Raw genomic sequence first — 20,701 nt, 5'->3', positions numbered from 1 at the left:
CAAACATTGGGTTAAAACAACCTATTCACTGGGTTAAACAAACCAATCACTGGGTTTGTCCATTTTCAACAACTTGGGTTGTTTTTAACCCAGTACCTTTTTACGTCACTGTTTTCAAATTAAAACGTGTATATTAAAAGCAACTTAGAATCAAAATTGAATCTATTTTAATTGTATAGATTCCTAGTGTTACTGTGACCAATGCATGCTATTTCAATTGGAAAAAAAAAAGTTTGCATTCAAAACCTTTGAAACAAAGTTTTTTTTTTTTTTTTTTTTTTTAACTTATCTCTACTATTCTACTCTAAATTAGAAAGGTCAACAAAACCATTGTGACAATTAGCACTAAAAAGTTTGTAAAGTTTGTTGAACTAGATAAAAGCAAATGATTAATTGAATCATTTGGGTTATCATCACACATTTTGCTATTTTTTTTTTTCAGTGAAGTAAATTATGTTGCTGAATGCTGCTATTTGTATGACTATAGTTTTGAAACTATAGTCTCAAATCTTGCATTATTTTGGTTCCAACATGTCATCCTCTTCACAGTGTTTTGTTTTGCGTGAATTATCACAAAAGAACCAGCTTAGGAAGATTTGTACGTGAATCGCACCATTACCACTAACAATATTTCTGGTTTCAAAAAAAGATTTAAGCAACCAAAGAGCATTCTGCCAATTTTTGAGCACAATAAAATACCATCCGCTCAAGTGACAACAAAGAAAACCTGGGAGGATATACAATCAGGAAAGGCTTTCACACAATTCAACACCTCAGCCAGAGCGAACCTGGATAAATAAGCCTGAAGAGCTGTGGAATAATAAGTAGCCAGCACAACACAGTACAGGTGAATCCCACGAGAGCTGCTTCAACAGAATCCACTCCTTTTAACAAACTAAAGCTACGCAAGGCAGGGTGGAAAAAAAATCAAATCAATGTCCTTGAAGATGTTTTCTTTTCTCCTGAGAGCCATCTTGAAAGAGCGGCTCTACGCGTGCTCTCTTGCGTTCTATTTCAATCCTACTAGCCCTGTTTTCGTAACTCTCTGCTTTTTCCCCATTTATTTTTTTCCCCTTTTGCATCTCTCTCTTTTCACTTTCAGGCAGTGACTCATCTGTCAGAAGGAGGGGTAGGGAAAGATGGCGTAGGCCCAGCTGGGGCCCACCCTACGGGGGGTCTTCTCTCTCTATGCCTGCACCTCTTTGCAATAACAACATCCATCTCCATTTTCCTGCAAGCTGACCGGTATGAGGGCACTCTCAGAGCAATTAAAATTCCCCAGGTTTTCACTCTTGCCACATGCTTAACTGTACTGTGCGAACGCACCATATGCTTCAAGATGGGCGATAGTGCAATTTGGAGCCCGATGGCCGTCGAGATCCCCATAGAACAAAGAGGGAGAACAGCTGGCTGCCTCGCCATGGTTGGATAACAGCGAGTCAACCTGTTCAATCATATGCCACACTCTTGTTTACTGCACCTTATCTTATTTGGTTTGTTTGCTTTATCTGGATTAAACCCGTAGGTAAGAGGGATGGGAATTTCAACTTACTGCTCAAACAAGCTTAAGGCATCGATACGTAGCTATTTTTCAAACCTGGCACTGGAAATGCAGGAAAATTACCTCTCACAAGATACCACCTCAAACTGAAGAAATTCTTTAGTTGCTGCTGGGGTTTTATAGAGCCAAACATGAGCCTAAAGCATAATAATAGAGCTATTAGCCCACCACAATCTATTATCTTTAATCTAAGACCACCTATTGGCTAAATCGTAAATTATGGTATCCCCTGTCCTAAAGGACCATGCTGAGCTTTCAAACGCAGCTATTTCTCTCTACAAAATGCCATGGGATCAAATCCTCCCACTGGCAGCCATTCAAAGGAAGTGACGGCACTGCATAGCCTGTAAACGGCTTCGGTGTGGCTCATGTATCACGACCCGAGCAAGGTCAACCGATCTCTGCTCTAAGTGTCAGTCCCACAGAAGGGATGAAGTTAACATTGCCGGTGATAAAGCTCCAGTGTCTTAACCTCCGGAGGGTTAATTCAGAATGTATGGGCCCATCCACTGTGAAAAAAAATGTCTCTACATGTTCAAGACATGGAGGGTCTTCTGAGGTGTTTTAGGAACATGACTTACTGAGATGCTACCCACATTGAAGGTCAAGACAGGTCATTTCAGTGAAACCAGATTGTATCTACTTAGCAACCTTTTACATTGACCAGTACTTACTGAACAGTTACTTAATGAAAAATTATGAAAGAACATTGTCAATTACATTAAGAATCAATTTTGTCAGTGAACTCATCTTGACTGACTTGTTTCCAGGGTAAGTCAAAGCAGAATTTTCAGCATCATATTTCTTCAATCTATAGCCTTATTTAGTATATTTTATTTAATTGTAAAGCCTTTTGGTTTACCGTAATTATAGATCTGTGCAACACAAATCATAGCCCAAAATAAAGAAGAAAGTACTTCAATTTAGGACACAGGCAGGGATGACAGATATGATCATTATTGTACACTTAGGGCATGCTTGGGCAAACACCTACAAAGATTTACTGAACAAAGAGGTCCATTATTTCGCTAAGAAGTACGATTCTGATTATGAAAAGTCAACATTTTCTAGCACTGCCTATAATTGGGAAATATAATCATAAAATTGACCCATGTTGTTGTACATCATTCAATCACACAGATCATCTCAACAGTTTTAACTCAAGAATTGTTTCTCCTGTCAAAGGAGAGCCAATATCAACTTACTTCAGCAACTAGAACACGGGGCAATCACTGAGGTAAGAATTTCCCTCTGTTCAAAACAGTAAAGCTGCAAAGAAACTGATCTTTAAACACGCCAACAAGAAGACTTCCTTGCGGAATAAGTAGGTTCACAGGAAAGCCTGAGGTTCATTAGCTGATTATTAATGAAGCACTCCATTATGTCAACCCCTCGTTCTGCCAGGTTCCAATGCAAAACAGACCTAGCCAGGGGAAAGTCAACAGAGCCAAGCCTATCTGCCAACTGTTCTTGTCCAACTACCGCTGCATCCAAACGAGAGAAAATGATTACAACATCTGCAGGAAGCCTGCACTTTGACTAAGACAGAAAACGGTCACACTCACCTCCCCGGATTGTGGCAGTGTCAGCTTAGGAATTTTGCCCTTGGTCCCAGCCGTGCTGCTTTTGGTATCCAGAAGACCTCCAAAAGGCACACTGTTGTACCCTTCCACCAGCTCCACAGGGGGTTTGAGCTCTGGAGAATCATTTGGGACCTGGTCTTGGCCATCCATGGGCCTGACGTAGGCAGTGGGTTTCTGCTGCACAGCGCTGCTGGGCTTGCAGTGGAGGCCTTGAGGAAATGTCGGCGTCGAGAGGCCGCTAGGAAGCAGGGACGTAGAAGCCAATGGTGAGATTGAGCCATGGGAGCACGAGTCCTGCTCAGCGGGAGACTTTCCGAGGCCAAGCTCGGCTGTGGCTGGTCCTTTGCCAGACTGCTTCCTATTGGAGTGTGATGAAGTTGTAGATCCGCTGGGATTGGGACTTGAGTCCTCTTGGTCCTGATCATGTCTACTAGAAGTCTGCTCGTGACTGGAGTGCTTCCCGCGGCTGACCGCTTGAGCGGTCTGGGTGCCACTTGAACCGTGACCCCCTCGTGACCAGTCTGAAGACCGTAACTTTTTGCCTTGATGTCCATGTACAACGCTAGAACCCGGCATGGTGTTGGCAGGGGGTGGGGGCATAGAGGTGCTGTGGCTTCCAGGTTGGGAGGGAGCGGCTCGGCTTCGCTGAGCCTCAGGGAAAAAGCCTGGCTGGTCGGGTTTCTCCACTGGAGTCTGGGGAACAGAGTTCTTAGGAATGCCTACAAGATGACTCTGGTTGGAATGGCTAGTCAGAAGCTCCTTCATTTCATCATAGTTTCCAAGTGTGTTTTGGACCCGGTTGGCCAGGGCATCTCCTTTGTTAGTCTGAAAGAAAAAAAAAAAAAAAACTATATGAAACATCTATATAATTCAGCCATATTCCTGGGTCTTTCAAAAGAACAATTCACCCCAAATAATGAAAATTCATAAATGTGGCCCATATGACTTATGCACTACATTCCCAGCATCCTAAAGTCATATAATAGCTTTGTTTGAAAAACAAAATGTAAGTCATTTACTAATAATATTCACCTCCACCGGAACCTTAAATCAAATATGGTACATATGGAGCAGGCTGGACTGAAACAACATCAAACATTGTTTTTTAAGTGCCTCATAAACAGATGTCAATTATTTGATTTATAATCTGCAACAGAGTTGAAGATTATCAATGAATATGACAATGATTTACACAAATAAAGCTATTATATGACTTTAGAAGACATGGGATAAGTCATTTTAAACACTTTTATAATGCTTATAAATATAGTTGTATAATTTTTTTGTATCCTTTTTGAAGATTGATACCCTGCAGTCACTATGACCTGCTATTACATGGAGATTTTCTATAATTTTTTTTTTTTTTTTTTTTTGCTTGCTTGTTTTGCATTCCATAAAAAAATAACAGCATATCTGTATGAAATGACATGAAGGTGAGTAAATAACTACAGAAGTTTCCTTTTTTAGCTGAACTATCCATTTAATTGGAAGAACAGTCAACTGCATTGCAAAATGTCAGTGGACTGGAATATTATAATCTAAGTTGGTGATAAGATAAAAGATACAGATAAAACAATCCACAACACACCAACAACTCCATAACACCCCACCAAGTGTATTATTTTTGAGTGTGAATACCAATTCAGGGAGTGAACCCTTCTCAGTATAGACAGATCTAAAGACTGTGTTTGTCAGTATAAAGAACCAGAGTATTTATCATGAGCTTTAGCTGACTAGACCATTAACATAGTTTTGCGATGCAAGCCAACTCTCCATTTGATGTTAGTCAATATTTATGAAACCAGGCAACGTGTGATCACAGAAATGGCGAGACGCTGTATTTAGAATCTATTCAGAATTTTCTGTTTGTGTGCCATTCCTATCCATGCCTGTGTACTGATTTACATAAAATAATGTTTGCAAACATCTCCTGAATTTAGTGCAGGCATAAAGATACAGTTATTTCCTCTCCAGAAATATCTGTCCAACACTAGTCTGCTTTTGCTCACAACAAGAGTCTCTTTTATAATAATCGTTATCTTTTGGGTTTTGCCGCACATCATTAGTTGCACAGCGTTCTACAGAAGAGAAGCATGCTAGCCCACCCCCCATGGATTATTTGCATAATAAGCAACATTCTTCTTAATGTTCAGGCTTTTACTCTTGTATTCATCTCTACATTTACATCTTTGCCTTTACTCAAAGTATCAGCCCCTAATTTTAAAGAGTCTGAATACAGAGGTACTCCGACAATAAATAAGTAAATGTGTGCTTCTCTTGTACACTGATACAATTAAAGGCTACGTTAATCCCAGGAAGCAAAAGAAGAGAGAAAAATCTATTAGCATTCTCCATTCATTTCACATGTAATTGCTACATTAATAACAGTACAGCTCTTCTAAAATGCAAATGCATCTGTTATTGCTTTCAACCACATAAACAGTCAATAAACAAATAATGTTAAATGATGCACGACCAGCATGGCGCATGCAAGGCTATTATAGCAGTGATGGAATTACGAACTGGATGGTTAACATGTGACCTCGCACACAACAGAGGATCTGATTCTAGATCTTCTCAGCCTAACATCAAGACTGACCTCTGACCTGGTAAAGCCTGAACACTAATGCCAGCAATAAAAACTTATTGACTATGTGGTCTTTATTAGTAATTTTCAACAAATAATAATTTCTGGATTATAAATAAAAACGAAAAGATCATGCTACATAATAGTTTACAAGCGCAAATGCTTTTCCTCATCAAAAAGTTTGACGAAAGCCATGTTTTGTAATTAATGACTGATTTATAAATTAATAAATACAAGCCAATATACTTTCATTTACATTATATCCTGACAAAACCGTGTGGCAGGCTCCTTCTAAAGAGCATTTTATTAGACAAAAGTTTGCACATGCCCTTGTGGACAAGATGAGTCATCAAAAGTTTTAGAAAACATATTGATAGAACTGAAGCAAACAGACCAAACGCAACAAAAAATCCATTTTGATTTCAAATTTCTGAGGAAAACGTAAATGTAACTAAACAAAATTTTGTATAGTTGGATAGAAAAATAAACAAAATTATATTTATAAAATTACACAATAAACTTAAATAAGGGGGAAAAACACACATCTTGTTTCCAATCCAAAAGGTTTCCTTGAGCTTTGGAAAAGTAATGTTTCTACATTTTCTTAATAGTAATATTACTACATTTTCAGCTACTGATCCTTGTCTTTTAAGGACCCTTTCCCCCCCCCTTACAATTTTGGTAATATTTTGGGTCATCACTTATGCAATGTAAAATCTGGGTCCACTGACATTTCTCTGCTGCCTCACTATACAGATGACATGAGTGCCATTCTGGACAGCGCTTGGATGGGAATGCGTGGCACTGCTCTAGTGTTTTTAAAGTGAAAGATCTGAAAGGGACACTCTTGAGTGAGAGGAGTGGGTGAACCTCCCAGACGAGGTAGTTCGGTCAATGTGAGGGAAAATCCATCTGGGGTGCACACAAAGAGCTGTTGTGTGAGCTCGACTGCTTGACTGAAGCATGAGAATGCTGGACCGTGGCCAGACACGCATTCTACAGCTCGGGGGAAGGTGAGAAAGATAGAAATGCTCTTATTTAAAGTGTTAATTGCTGACATTTTCCATTCAAAGTTTCTTAAAATTATGAATAAGCCATTTATTAAGGATTAATCGTGTACTTACATTGACAGTTAAAGCTTTTACTAGCTAATTAATGTGTTCGTTGGAATATATAAACACTTTAAAATGTCTAGTAGTTGTAGGAGAGGTTTTAGGATTTATTACATACAAATAAATAAACAAAATATTTTTTTACATAAATGCATAATTATCTGTTCTCCGTAAAATCAATCAATCAATCAATCAATCAATCAATCAATCAATCAATCAATCAATCAATCAATCAATCAATCAATCAATCAATCAATCAATCAATCAATCAATCAATCAATCATCCTTAAGGCTCCTGTTTCTCTTTTTTTCTTATTGTAATATTAGTAAATTAATAAAACAACAAAATAATTTCATATACCTCTTCTTGAATTGAAATACAGACCTCTACAAATTTTCACTGAGCTATAATATCCCTAGATACCATAATCTGAACTCCTTGTTGAAACCACATGCTGCACCATATTCAAGTGATCACTCTATATTCTTCCTCTATAATCAACAATTGTCTCATCTGTGTGTCTCATCACAACCCTAAAATGATTTTAAGACAAAAAAATGTAACAAAGTTGATACACAAAAGAGAAACACCTTGGCGGTAAATATTTAATAGCCATCAAGTTCAAAAAACATTACTGACTTTGAAATACACTCTAAAAGTGTCACAGAATAAAACGTAACATGCACAATCACAAGTGTTACCATTCCTTGATTAAAGTATTTAGGAGGTTCCGTGAGATCATTCACTTTTCAACTGTGATTTCCAGCACTCCAAAGTTTTAAACGATACAAGAGACGTTGTAATGGGCCATTACTTAATTGCCTGGAAGGAGCATCTTGGGAAAAAGGGCAGCATTCTTCTGCCCCTTGTGGCCTTCTTTACTTCAAGACAAGGAGAGATTACCTACTTAAACATACTTAAGTGCTCCAGTGTCAGCTGCCTCTTTAAAACACTCCAAAAAGTCTTGATAAATGCTTGTAATGACTCGTACAGACTTAATTCTTTGAATTATAAAATACAGACCTGTGGCAGAGCAAAATCAGGCAAAAATGAACATATGAACAGTTTCACACAAGCAAAAGAGAGGACAGCATCATTCGATTGATGTATATATGTCTGTGTGAGTGTTTGTGTGCTAACTGTGTGTGTTTGTTTGTTTGCTTGTTTAGGTGGTACCAGCAGTGTAAATGCAGTTTAATGGGGTCATATTAAAAAGACACTGTGTGTTCTAGAGATTTGGGTACTTGGGCGCTACCACTCTGCGCAGGCTATTCATACGCACAATGAGAGTCTTTGTTTTCTCTCTCAATTGCCGGCCCTTTCCAACTTCACCAGAGAATTCTCTGTATTTCAAAGAATTTCTCTTAATGGATGTTAACAAGAACCTCAATATAAACAATCGGTTCACTCGCGAAAAATGAATCGGATGCATTCAGGAGCAATTAATCGGCTTTTAGGCTGACATGCTCAATAGGAACATTAAATGACTGATGAGTATCTCATCATGCAGTAGATTTGCATTGGCTTGAATTAAGTTGGAAATTTATGTTTCCTTCCAAGTTATGATCTGCAAATAAAGCAGTGTTTCCATGCCATATGTTCAAGAGAACAAAAAAGTCTGCTGTTAAATATAGTATAAATAAAGGTTTTAGACATTGGAGAAGCCATAGTTTTATTAAAGTCTGCGTGAACCGGAAGTTGCAACCAACTTTACTTCAGTGTTGTGACATATTTCGGGATATTGAATAGAGGGCAGGGTTTTATTTTAGTGCACCTCCTTTCCATCTCTTGGAGGGGAGTGGGTAAATCACTATACGTCATAATATTGGAAATCTTTCCATTTTAAAACAAGCAGGGGAGCCAATGGACAAGAAGCAACATGCAAACTTTGCGTAAGAGTTTTGCCGGTGAAAATGCCTCAACCTTGGTCAGTAAAGTGAAAGTAAAAAGTGACAGAGCTGTCTGACGCTGCATTAACGGAGCAAATTCTCTCAGAGACGAATTTCAACATAGTATGCTGATAATGGTAACTGTCTTCATTTATTCCATTATTTCTCTTGTGGCCGTACATATAGAAACAAATTAGAATAACAGTATTTCATGTTAAACAGGTTTTTTTTTAAAGACGCTGCACTATTATTTGCTTATAATTCATTGTATAATAGACCTAAAAAAAATGTTTAAAACATTTTCAAACATAGCTAATAGCCTTATCTTTTATTATCCTCACAGCACGTCAGTTATGTGGTGATGCGCTATGAAATTATTGCGGGGCAAATGTATTATAATATTAATTTAATAATAAAAGAAGCCTATCCTAATAGTAATAACAATAGACTAGAAGAATGTAACAGGCCTACATTAATTGGAAATGCCAAATCCTCTTAATATTGCCAATATTTGATGCTTTTGACAATATCTCTGGCTATCGTCGATACATGATCATCGTCTGTTGGCGCAACCCGGGTTATCGCGGGGCCCCCAAACACGCGGAGCCCCACCGCAGTGCGTGCCCTGCGTACCCGTCCGCTACGCCACTGGGTCCGATACGTTTTGTGGTCTACGCCAACTCGCGGATATGATCCACTCTGTGCTATCGTGTCTCTGGACCGGAGCAGACTGTGTGAGGTGCGGTTTGTGTGACACTAACGTGAAACCAGACTTCATTTGCATAAATGGAAAGCATATTTACACTGTCTTAATCATTCCCTATCCCCTATATAGTGCACTATGTGACATTCACCATGTAGAAAATTGGGTTAATTGTTCACCATAAGACTAGTAATGTGTGCTAACAAAATAAATAGGATCAATTTTGATTTCATGCTGACTTCTGACATGGGTGTAGACAAAAAGCTCTGATGAACTTAAGAATTGTCAATAATTCAGCCACGAGTTCACTGACAAACAAATTGAAGGATTTACTTGATAAAATCTTGTAACACATTTTAAGTAAATTTTACTGCTACTGCTCTGTACAACTTACCTGTTATTATCAAATAAAATCTACTTACTATTCAACTCAACATTTATAAAGAAATTAAGTAAATATTACTAAGTAAATTTAACAAAATTAAATTTTACTCAAATATTAATAGTGAATTAAACCCTGCTTCTAAAGTGTATGCTTTACTTAGAAACATCTAAGTAAATAAAACAATAGATACCGTAGACACCATATCTACATAATAGAAGTAATGCGGCCCTCACCCAAACACAGAGATTTCAATACTTTGGTACACAATGCACAATGGCGGTAACATTCAGTAGATCATTTTTGAGTGTGAATGTGCCATTTTGAGTAGAAGAAATTACTAAACCTAACAACAAAAGAAATGATAAAACAGTGTAAATACAGCTGGAAAACAGCAAAATAATCAACCTTGTTAAATATGCATGTCGCTGTGCATGATGGGAACACCAGTATCAGAAAAGTTGTGTAGTTTTTTTTTTTTTTTTTTTTTTATATCATTGATATACACTTTAATTTCTACACTTTAATTTTCTACAACTTCCTCTTCTAGCGATCCCAATGCTCCAAATAGCAATTAAACATATAAAAGTATCTTTATTTGTACGTTTCTTTTGACTGTAAAAAAATGCAGTTTTCCTCAATTCGCTACTTGACTACGTGATTTTCAAACTCATGCTGATGTAAACAAAACGATCTTACTGGTGCTGACTGACAGATACGAAGCACGCACAAAGATGCCACGATTCCCGATATAGGCCTACACACATACACAGAATTACATTATTTAAAAAAATCTGTCTTGGCGAATATTCACGCATACATTATCTGTTAGGTCTTAAGTGAATGTTTGGTTAACTGTTGGGAAAAACCATCTGATGTTTATCATTATATTATATCTGTGTGATACAGTAGGTCTTAATATATAAGCTGTTTCATTAATGTTAATCAAACAATTGTGGAATCATGGAAAAAAAAGTTGAATATTATATAATATATAGATATATAATAAATAAAAATATATATTTAATATATTATATATTATATAAATAAAAATATATATATTTGACTTGGTTTGTGCCAAATTTGCTGATATTACTAGGGATTTTAAGGTTTGGGTGCTTGGTGATTTTGTTTTGAAACTTTCAGAAAACGTTAACTCGATTTTCGAATTCAAACAGGTCATTTTTTTGTTGGTTTCCAACAAATCATGCATAATTTTGAAGGTTTTTTAATAGAGAATGTGAAAATAATAATTCATTTTTGAAAATTTGCTCATTGCGACTCATTTTGCCAGCACAAATGATGTGAGTTTGGAGCAGATCACTGGCAATTCAGATGAGGGAGTGTATGGGAGACCTGTTTGAAAAACTGTTGAAAAGTCATTCATATTATTATTATTACTGTTCTGAATCAAACAATGCAATCTCAAAGTTACACATTCAGAAGATCTCTCCGTTTAAAGCCAAGTGTAAGTGAAATGTTCAGTGTTGCTTTTGAAAGTCAATGTTGCTTTTGGGCTTAGTCACGATGCTCAAATGAAACAAACAATGATTTGGTAGCGCCACAAAGTCCGAGTAATTACACTTTTCTGGGAATCAACATATGCTATACTAAAGCAATATCAACAGGAAAAGTGTGCTATTTCCGTATATAATACTGCATTGACAGAAGACAGCATGTGTGATTATGTTTACAATAGTGCAAGGTTATATAAGTAAGGAATAATTGACAATGGGACACTGAATTATTAGAAAAATAATGCAAACCTGAGAAGGGAATATGCTTGGTCAATGCCTTTATTTGCTTCCTCAATATCTTTGTGGGTTTTTAAATCATATTCATTTACTTCATCAACAGTGCACTGTCACTTTAAATGAACAGCACTGCAAAAATAGACAGCCGCTGCACTGCTTCTCGCACGCCACTCTGCTCCTGCTTCCGATGTGAATGTTCTAATCTGTTAATGTGAGTGCCAAAAAAAAATTACACTGCAAATGCTTGTGGTGTGAAACAGGCCTTATGGGTGAAGTTACACACAACACAACTTGTATAAAGAGACCGGAGGACCGGAACTAAATGTTATATGATTACTTATTGTTGTCTCTACATATTAAATTGGTATAGGAAAAAGTAAAACTTCTAACACACTCAAGTTTAACTCCTTTAAATGAGAAGTAGACTGTAGTCTGTCGTTTCTCAACACTGTGTGTTTCGTGTGTGCCTCTGTGTGCTTGCTGTCTCTCCTTGACAAGACATTGGCAGTGTTTACAAAAGAGCCTTGTGCTCATCTGCTGCGAACACTCAGGGCTTTTGCCCCCTGGCCAGAAAACCAACAACTGCAATGGTAATGAAGGTGGCAATTCCTCCAGATCCCAGTCAAACAGAATCGAAACCTCAGCAGCACTCAAAAACTAAACCCACACAGCACATATTTTTTACTCTGAAGGACGGTGCTGTCAGGGAAACGTCTTTGCAATAATTCGATATTTCTTTGCTAGTACGTGTATCCTGTCTGGATCACACAAAGACAGGAACAGCAAACAGCAGTGGTCTACAGAGCCATTAATGCTTCAGATGAAGGATCGATGCTGAGTCAAACGAGAAAACTCAGACTACACATCATTTAAAATCAATAGAAGATTGGTTACAGAGAAAAGGTGAACAAGAAAGAATGCACATGGTGAAATTCCATCAAGAAATTACTTTAAACTCTTCTGATGGGAATTAAAACTGACTCTACTTGTTTATCCATGCATGAAAAAAAATCGGTCATTAAACGCGCTATGTACGTATTTGTGCATAAAATCTGTGCGTGAATATTTTCAAATTCAAAGTGTTTATATGAACATGATTTTGGTGCTTTTTATTCACATTACTAACCCAAGATTCCCTAATTTAGAATAATTTGAATGATTTTGGCATGAGAACTTAAAGAGTTAGTTCACCTAAAAATGTAAATTACCCCATGATTTACTCATCCTAGGTGTATATGACTTTCTTCTTTCAGACAAATACAATCAGAGTTATATTAAAGGGTTAGTTCACCCAAAAATGAAAATTATGTAATTATTTTAAAATTATGTCACTTCGACTTTATTCAGCATTGTATTCTCTTCCGGGTCTGTTGTTCATCCGGGTTCACGACTCCTCAGTGAACCGCAGCGCACTGCTGACGTAAGACGCTGCTGACGTGTTATCTGGTGCACCAGAGTTTCGTTTACAGTCTGAGGGAGACGCACGCTGTATTCAAGCTATTTTTTAAAATGGTGCGTAAGTGTGCATGTCGCGGATGTCCTAATCGCCAAAAACAACGACGTAAAAGTGCATTACCAACTAGCTTCCGACAGACGGCCGTACACATTGATTAACATTGCTCATAGTGGGGGTTTTTTTTCCCCCCTCCATTCTGTCACCTGATGGAGTTTGGGTTCCTTATCGCTGTTGCCAACAGTGGACGATGCTAAATAAAGGTGTAAACAGGGTGTAAAATGTTTTGAGCTTGTTGTTTGTCACTGTCGCCTCTGGCTTGCTTACTTGGGGACATTCAGGCCCTGTTTCCACCTGGTATTAAGATACGTTTTGATTGATCGGATCACAAGTGGACAACGCTAAATACAGGTGTAAATGGGGTGTAAAACGTTTTGAGCTCGTCCACTTTCGACCACTTCCAGAAAACAGCCACAAAAGACCTCCCCTCAAATAAATCAGGACAGAAGTAGTTGTAAGTAGACAAAAGAGACAGATTAAAACACCAGGTGTAAACAGGTACTTGTCTCCCTCATCCACTTGTGATCCAATTGTCCAAAACGCATCTTAATACTAGGTGTAAACAGGGCCTTAATATTCAACAATATTATTGATCTGACTGTACTGATGCTGTTGTAAGAGAACTGAACAGAGCTGGACGATGACATCACAGTTTTCTGCAGAACTGCTTATAGATTAAATGAACTAATTCAATAATTGATGATCTTTACAACAGAACTGAATCAACACTGCACTGACTTCAGCTGAACAACAGCTAAAATGCATCATTTTCCACTGTAAAGCTGCTTTTGAAACAATTTCTATTTTATAAAGCACTATATAAATAAAGGTGACTTGACTTGTTTTTGTACTACATTCATTCCTTAATTAGGAACAGAAAAAAAAACATTGTCACCAAGTGAACCTGGTGGCAAAAACAAGGCAGCCATAACAACAATTCCCACAGAGTAGAGCTAAATACACACTCCAGGACAACAACTTCAAATCACTCCTGAGACCAAGCATTAGACTGATTTTATTTAATTCAGACATACTATCCATTCTACGCAACGCAGATCTAACCACAAAAACAACCTGGTAGGCAAAAAGAAAGGAAAAAAAAAAAAAAACAGAAAGTTTTTCTGTTATTTGTAAGAGGTATTGTACGAGCATGCACAGGTAGACATCTATTCGCTCACTTAGTGCGTTTGACTCAGCAAGTTGCTTGTGGTAGAGGGTAATTTGGGAATATTTGCCTTGGGGCAAAAAAAAAAAAAAAAAAAAAAAAAAAAAAAAAAAAAGAAGAAGAGGAGAAAAGTCTCTCTGTGACTGGGATGGTAGAAAACTCCTGGATCAGCTCCAGAGGTCTGACCTTGGCTGGCTGTAAGCTTTTAAAAACAGCCTTGTACGGAGAAAGCATGTCCAACAGGAGTGAAAGGCCACGAAGGGACATTGGGGGGGGAAGGTCGATGTGGGAAACAAGCAGCAGGGGCGGCAGGGGCACTCAAGCTTCGGTGCTAGTACCACTGGAACTGCTTTGAAGGTGCCAAACGATCTGGGAACCAGTAAATTAGTCCCAAATAGCTGTTAACGGCACAGTTCCATTAAACAGGATTTAGGGGGATTAGCTAATAGCAGCCTTAGATGAGTGTTGGGGGGGTGGAGGGCGGCAAAGAGTGGTTGGTGAGGGAATAAAAAACGAAGCGCTCATGTCCTAGCTCTCACAAAGAGGAAGGTTCATATTGACTTATGACATGGAGAAGGCCATGTGGCTGTTAAATATTTAGTGCAATTATAGCTATTTACCATTTTGGAGCAAGCTGTTTAACTTTTGCTCACATTTTGAGGGCGTACTCATATTTACGTAGCGCTTTTCTTGTTAATCTTTCAGCGTCTTCGGCGGCAGGTTGCTCTCACAGAGCTCCTGTCTGGATCCTTCATTGTGCTCTGCTTCAGCGGCCCGCTTTGAGCTCCAAATCCCTCTCACATTTGACAGGACACAGTGTGGCTCACTGAATGGAGTCAGGTTCAAAGCACAGCACATCATTCAGGAGAGTGATGCAACCGCACAGCTGCAGCGAGGAATGCTGGGACAGCACATTCCTGTGGGCCAGGAATGACTATATTCTCTATGCAAACTCACTCAGAAATGGTTTGAGCCTCCATTTCACATCAAGATAAAAGCCATTTTTCCCAGTATAGTGTACATGTACAGTGTCTCTGCACACTTAAGTCGTGATTAAATATGTGTTGATTTCATTGAATTAGATAACAAAATATTACTAAATGACAAATGCAAATGAGTCTAGATTCTTTTTTTTCTTTTTTTGTCTTTTTTTTGCAAAGACTTTTAACAAACTGGAGTCAATGTGATTTGTTTTAATTATTAGTATTAGTATTATTACTATTATTTTAATTATTTAGTGTATCTTCCAATTTAATACAATTCCCATTATAATACGCATTTTCTAATTACAAGTCATTGCAATATTTACATTTACATATTTACCACGCACACAGTAAATCTGGGGAAATACATATAAATCTAGAACTGCTCCAGTTTTTCTACTACAAAAAAGGGCTATTAGAATAATTACACATTCTCCATATAATACTCCAACGAATCCTTTGTTTACCCAGTTAAAAACATTAAAATTCTATGATTTGGTAGATTTGTATACTGCTAAACTTGTGTATAAGGCAAGACAACACATCCTCCCTCAGTCCTTGCAAGCTATGTTTAGCTTGAGAGACAGTAATTACGACCTTAGAGGGATATATATGTTTAATATACCATATTGTAGAACCAATTTAAGAAGAAACTGCCAATCAAATAAAGGTGTTCTGCTTTGGAATAGTTTCCCTGATGAGTTAAAAAAAGGCTATTTCATTAACACAGTTTAAAATACTTTATAAAGGATTGGTAATGAAAAGATATACTGAATAGTGATGATAATGTTAGTAGTAGTAATGATGATAATAACAATAATAATAATAATAATATTGTATGTTTTTCTAAATATACTGAGAACATCTTATATTGTCATATTAATGTTAATTAATATGTTAGTGCTGCTTGTGTGGAGTTAAGGGTAGGCATGATAAGCTTTAGCTTCAGCCTACACCTTTTGGTCAACAAAAGTGTAAACATCTTGTTTTTTTTTTTTGTTTTTTTTTTTTTCTTTTTGAATGATCTTGTAATTATTTTAATTTGTAAGGTTATGTATGTGTACATGCATATGCACAATTGTATGTATCTGTAAGTTTTATGTTTTCCTGTGCAAAAGGGAATTTTGCTTGTTGACCAAAAAACAATAAATAAATAAAAATAAATAAATAAATAAATCCATATTATATATGAACTGCAGTAAAAAAAAAAAAAAATACAACACTTGGTAATTTCAGTTAATATTAATATTACTAATATTACCTCACAATGGGCAATGGGCAATACGTTTGTAACAGTGTTTATGAATCTTTGTTATTAGTTAACAAAAATAGGGCTGTTCATTGTTAGTTCATTGTAGCTCAGATACATTAATTAATATTAACAGATACAGCATTTGATTGTAAAAATGCATTAGTAAATGTTGAAATTAACATTAAGATTAATAAATGCTGTACAAGTATTGTTAATTCTTAGTTAATGTTAAGTAATGTAACTAATGTCAACAAATGGAACCTTATTGTAAAGTGTTACAGTTAACATAGAGAGCAACTAATGCTCACTACTTTTTTTATGGTGCATTCTGGGAATTTCAAAGGAATGAACACTTCACTGCACTGAACACCCCTAGAAATGGCACACTCCTTGTCCAGTGCACTTGTGGAAAGGAGGGGGGGGGGGGGGGTTCAGTAAGAATGAATTGTGCCCATTGATTGTGCTGTTAATTTGCATGGGCTGTCTGTGTTGTCTTTTTGTGCCCGATTCACTAAAGAAATTACACAAATCAGGTAACGGCGCACACGCGCCCACAAAATTAGTGCCGAATGCAATTTACACTGCGCAATTCCCAATCTTGCAGTGCTAAATTACAAAGGAAGCAGCAGAGCACACGATCCAGCACACTTGGTCTGTGCATTACCACTGACATCCACCTGAATCAGCTCTTTAAAATGCTGAAGGTGTACACACTACACCTTACGCCTGGATATCTGCCCGTTTATAACATTTTCCTCCATCATTTGATGAATAACTGCCATGATCAATACAAAATGTAAACAAACATCTCTTTTCAATAAAATTCATTTCACCCCCTGCTTTCTTAATACCGCAACATTAATTGCACCAAGCAAACAGTTCTGTGTTTTTGTGAATAAATCTATAATAAGTCTAATTTACACAAAAGGAGGAATGTTTGTGCTGACAAGAATGACAATGATGTACTCAAGACTTACAGTGGGTTCTCAAGACACAACTGTGAGGTTTTTGCACTGCAATGCCACAAAGAAGTGCTATTGGTTTAATTTGTGAACGGACAGGAAAGTGGATTTAAATGTACCATTTAAATTGGCCAAAAACTTTAAGGACACTGTAGTTTCTTGGACAAATAACAAAAAGATTAATATAGCTGCGAGGAACAATTATCGGAGTTCAAGCGCTTTAAAGCCTGTAACTATTTCACAAATAGATGGAAAAGACCATTTACAGCCAAAACAGACAGTTTCCCATAGGAAATATATGTCTTTTTAAAGCTTTTTAACAGTTATAGTGCCACCTATGGTCTTATCTCCATAAAGGTTTGCATGCTTCTTTAGAGTCATATGCCGCACGTGAATTTCTGAGTGTTTGTTTCAGAGTTATAGGCTCTTTCAAGCACTTGGCCACGGCCATTTTCTAAATGACCCTGTTATAACTATCCAAAGGGTTATAGTCATTTTAGTAAAATTGGCTCCGCCCACTTCGAATATTCTGGCACCCCTTAGCGACCATGAATGGAAATTTCAACATTTTTTGAATAAGTTTTGATAACTTGATATTAAGTCTCCAGAGAATATTTCTACACTGGTTTGGTTTCGATCGGGCGAAAAAACCTAGGACTAGTTTGCAAAAGTATAATTCAAAATGGCAAATATTTTTTTAAATAATGGAAATTAAATCGGAGATATACGTTTTGTTCCAATGATACAAGACACTTGAGTCTACGACAAGCGGTCTAAGAGTTATAGTTTTATGATCAACTGATCACTATTGGCCAGTTGGGGTCAGACTCTATCAACCTCTCCCCAAATTGAGACCTATCTTTTGGCTCTAGGCCTTACGATTTGGTCTGCACGATCAGTTTTTTTACGGCAGAAGAAAAATAATAATAAAAATCCTTACAATAACAATAGGGTTGTAGCACTACATGCTTGAACCCCTAAATAGTGACATTTAATTTATGACCATTTTTTTTCTTCCTGAGTGACTGTAGACTGACACGCTCACCTTGTAGTCAATCTCCGTCCTTACTTTCAGGCAGATTTTCATTACCACAAACACCTTGTGCTTGCTCACTGGGGATTTAGTCTTGGCACCACGTAAAGCTGCTTTGGGACCACTTTCATTATTAAAAATACTATATAAATAAAGTGAAAGAAGCAACAAATTTACCCTTCACCTGATGTCACCCTAGAAGTATTTCAGAGACCAATGATTCTCACATTAAAACTCTTCAAGTAGTAGTAAAAAGTAGAAGTAAAAAGCTTCACTCGCAGCTTCGGTTCAACATCCGCAGCGACCCAATTTCAGCTTTATATATGTGAGGCTGAAGTTGTTTTTTAGTGGAGAGCTCTGATGTTGAGGCAACTAATTTCAGAGGCTAAGAGGAAGAGGTCTGGGCCCAGATGAAGATAAATGGCATGTGTAGAGCTGATTAGAGAAAGAGAGAGAGAGAGGGAATGCAGATATGAAGTTAAGGAGAAAAAAAATAAACGCCAAACCAAAAGGAGGGGGAGAGAGAGTGCCTTGTCTTAGGAGGACTGTAATTAGCCCTCAAAAAAGAAGGCAACACTACATGTTTCTACGACTGCTGCTCTGTGGGAAGTAACAGAAAAATTCCAGTCCCTTCTTCTGCAAAAAGGCATTCCATGCTTCAAAGCTCCAGTTTACAGACACACCATCATGTTTGAACACCATTTATGAGGGAATTAGCTCTTCTAGTAAACTAAACTCAGATGTTCCCAATGGTAAATCAAGCTCATGAATCATTTTACATATCTGCACCAATTATCACAGATACTTTGACAGAGCTAAAATATACAAGCTGACATATGTTTTATTTCACTCCAGACTATCTTTAATACTCTACTCTATCAAAAATAACCTTCATTCAAAGTTTTTGCATTCCTTATGTGGAAAATATCAAATACCGTGGTCATTTAACTGCCAAACTCTACTGTCACTCAAACTAGAAGTCTTTGAGCCAAGCTCAAGTGAAACTTGCTATTTAAAGAAAATCCCTGTCCTGGATCAAAACCAAAGCTGTAACATATTGTCATAGCCTGTCACTACTCATCCTGGCATACGTGTTTACATGACAGTATCGCAGAAATGGAACAATTAAGGCACGATGAGTGGTGAGTGACGATAAGATCATCCTCATCCAGGCTTTCCAGTTGTAATATCGCTTAGGGGTGAGAGGCAGTTCTTCACCTACTGACTGAACGCAGAGGCACAGGGGAAAATTGATCTGGTTCTCTGGCCCCTGAGGACCTCAGGACCACCGTAATGACAGTGCTTCACTCTCCCTGAGATGGTCTGTCTCAGCTCTTGCTAACAGCTGGCTAAGGAAACAGATAAGTTACCTGAGGCTGGAAGGGCGACCTTGACACTTAATGACACATTCAAAGTGATGTTCTTAGAGTGGTGACGTACAAAAGTGCTAGTGCATCTTAGTGCAGGTGTTTTGTTCTGCTGCTGTAGATGCTCAATGGCTCTTAAAGTCAACATGAAGTCAACAGTGACCTTATTTACTTCTTTAATACATTTTCCAGGTCATTTTGTCCACAGTTCTTCAGTGCATTATTTCAAAGAAAAAAAAGTGCTCATAATCCAGCAATCCTGCAATGGTTATGCAGTTTTATTAATGCTATAAAGGTTATGGCAATGATAAAAAGCTACATTTGAAAAAAGTAGAATTGACCATATGCACGGAATGTTCTTAAGAACATCTGCAATAATATAAGGCAGCTGGAAAACTTCCGTTGAAATGTCACTTGTTGGTGTCTCGATATCTCCAGTGTCCTGAGGTAGCTTTCACAACATCAATAGTGTAATACTTAGTTTATGATCAGAATATAGTCACATAAATAGTCAGGCCTAGTGTTAATTTAGTTATTCAAATGTAAGACGACATAAAAAAAGTGTTCCTCAGCAAAATTCAATTCAACCATCAGTTTTTACACTTTTATGTAAAAAAAAAAAAAAAAGTGTCAACACGCTGTAAATTAAGGATTTATTGTGTACTTTAGATAGATTTATTGAACAAAATGGGAGTTTTCATTGACAAATCATTGATCTTGCGCTGCACTGACTGACAATGATTATAAAGGGAGGGAAAGCGTGGTTCTCCCTTTGTGTAATTCGTTTACAAAAAAAGTTATTGTTTTTCATGAGATTTTGTGAGTACTTCACCTTGACAAAATTTATTTTTAAA

General features: G+C 37.3%; 1 protein-coding gene across 1 annotated transcript in view; it reads right to left on the bottom strand.

The window, feature by feature from the left end:
* aff2 (AF4/FMR2 family, member 2) overlaps positions 1–20,701 on the bottom strand; it is a 249,659-nt gene that overhangs the window by 157,088 nt on the left and 71,870 nt on the right. Inside the window, exon 3 of the mRNA XM_048176187.1 lies at positions 3,127–3,969. Coding sequence (XP_048032144.1) covers positions 3,127–3,969 — 843 coding nt within the window. The remainder of the gene's footprint in view (positions 1–3,126; positions 3,970–20,701) is intronic.

This window comes from Megalobrama amblycephala, linkage group LG23, assembly GCF_018812025.1.
Source record: "Megalobrama amblycephala isolate DHTTF-2021 linkage group LG23, ASM1881202v1, whole genome shotgun sequence".
Taxonomy (NCBI): Eukaryota; Metazoa; Chordata; class Actinopteri; order Cypriniformes; family Xenocyprididae; genus Megalobrama; species Megalobrama amblycephala.
Note: the sequence above shows the minus strand (reverse complement) of the source record. Positions and strands in the feature narration are given on the sequence as shown.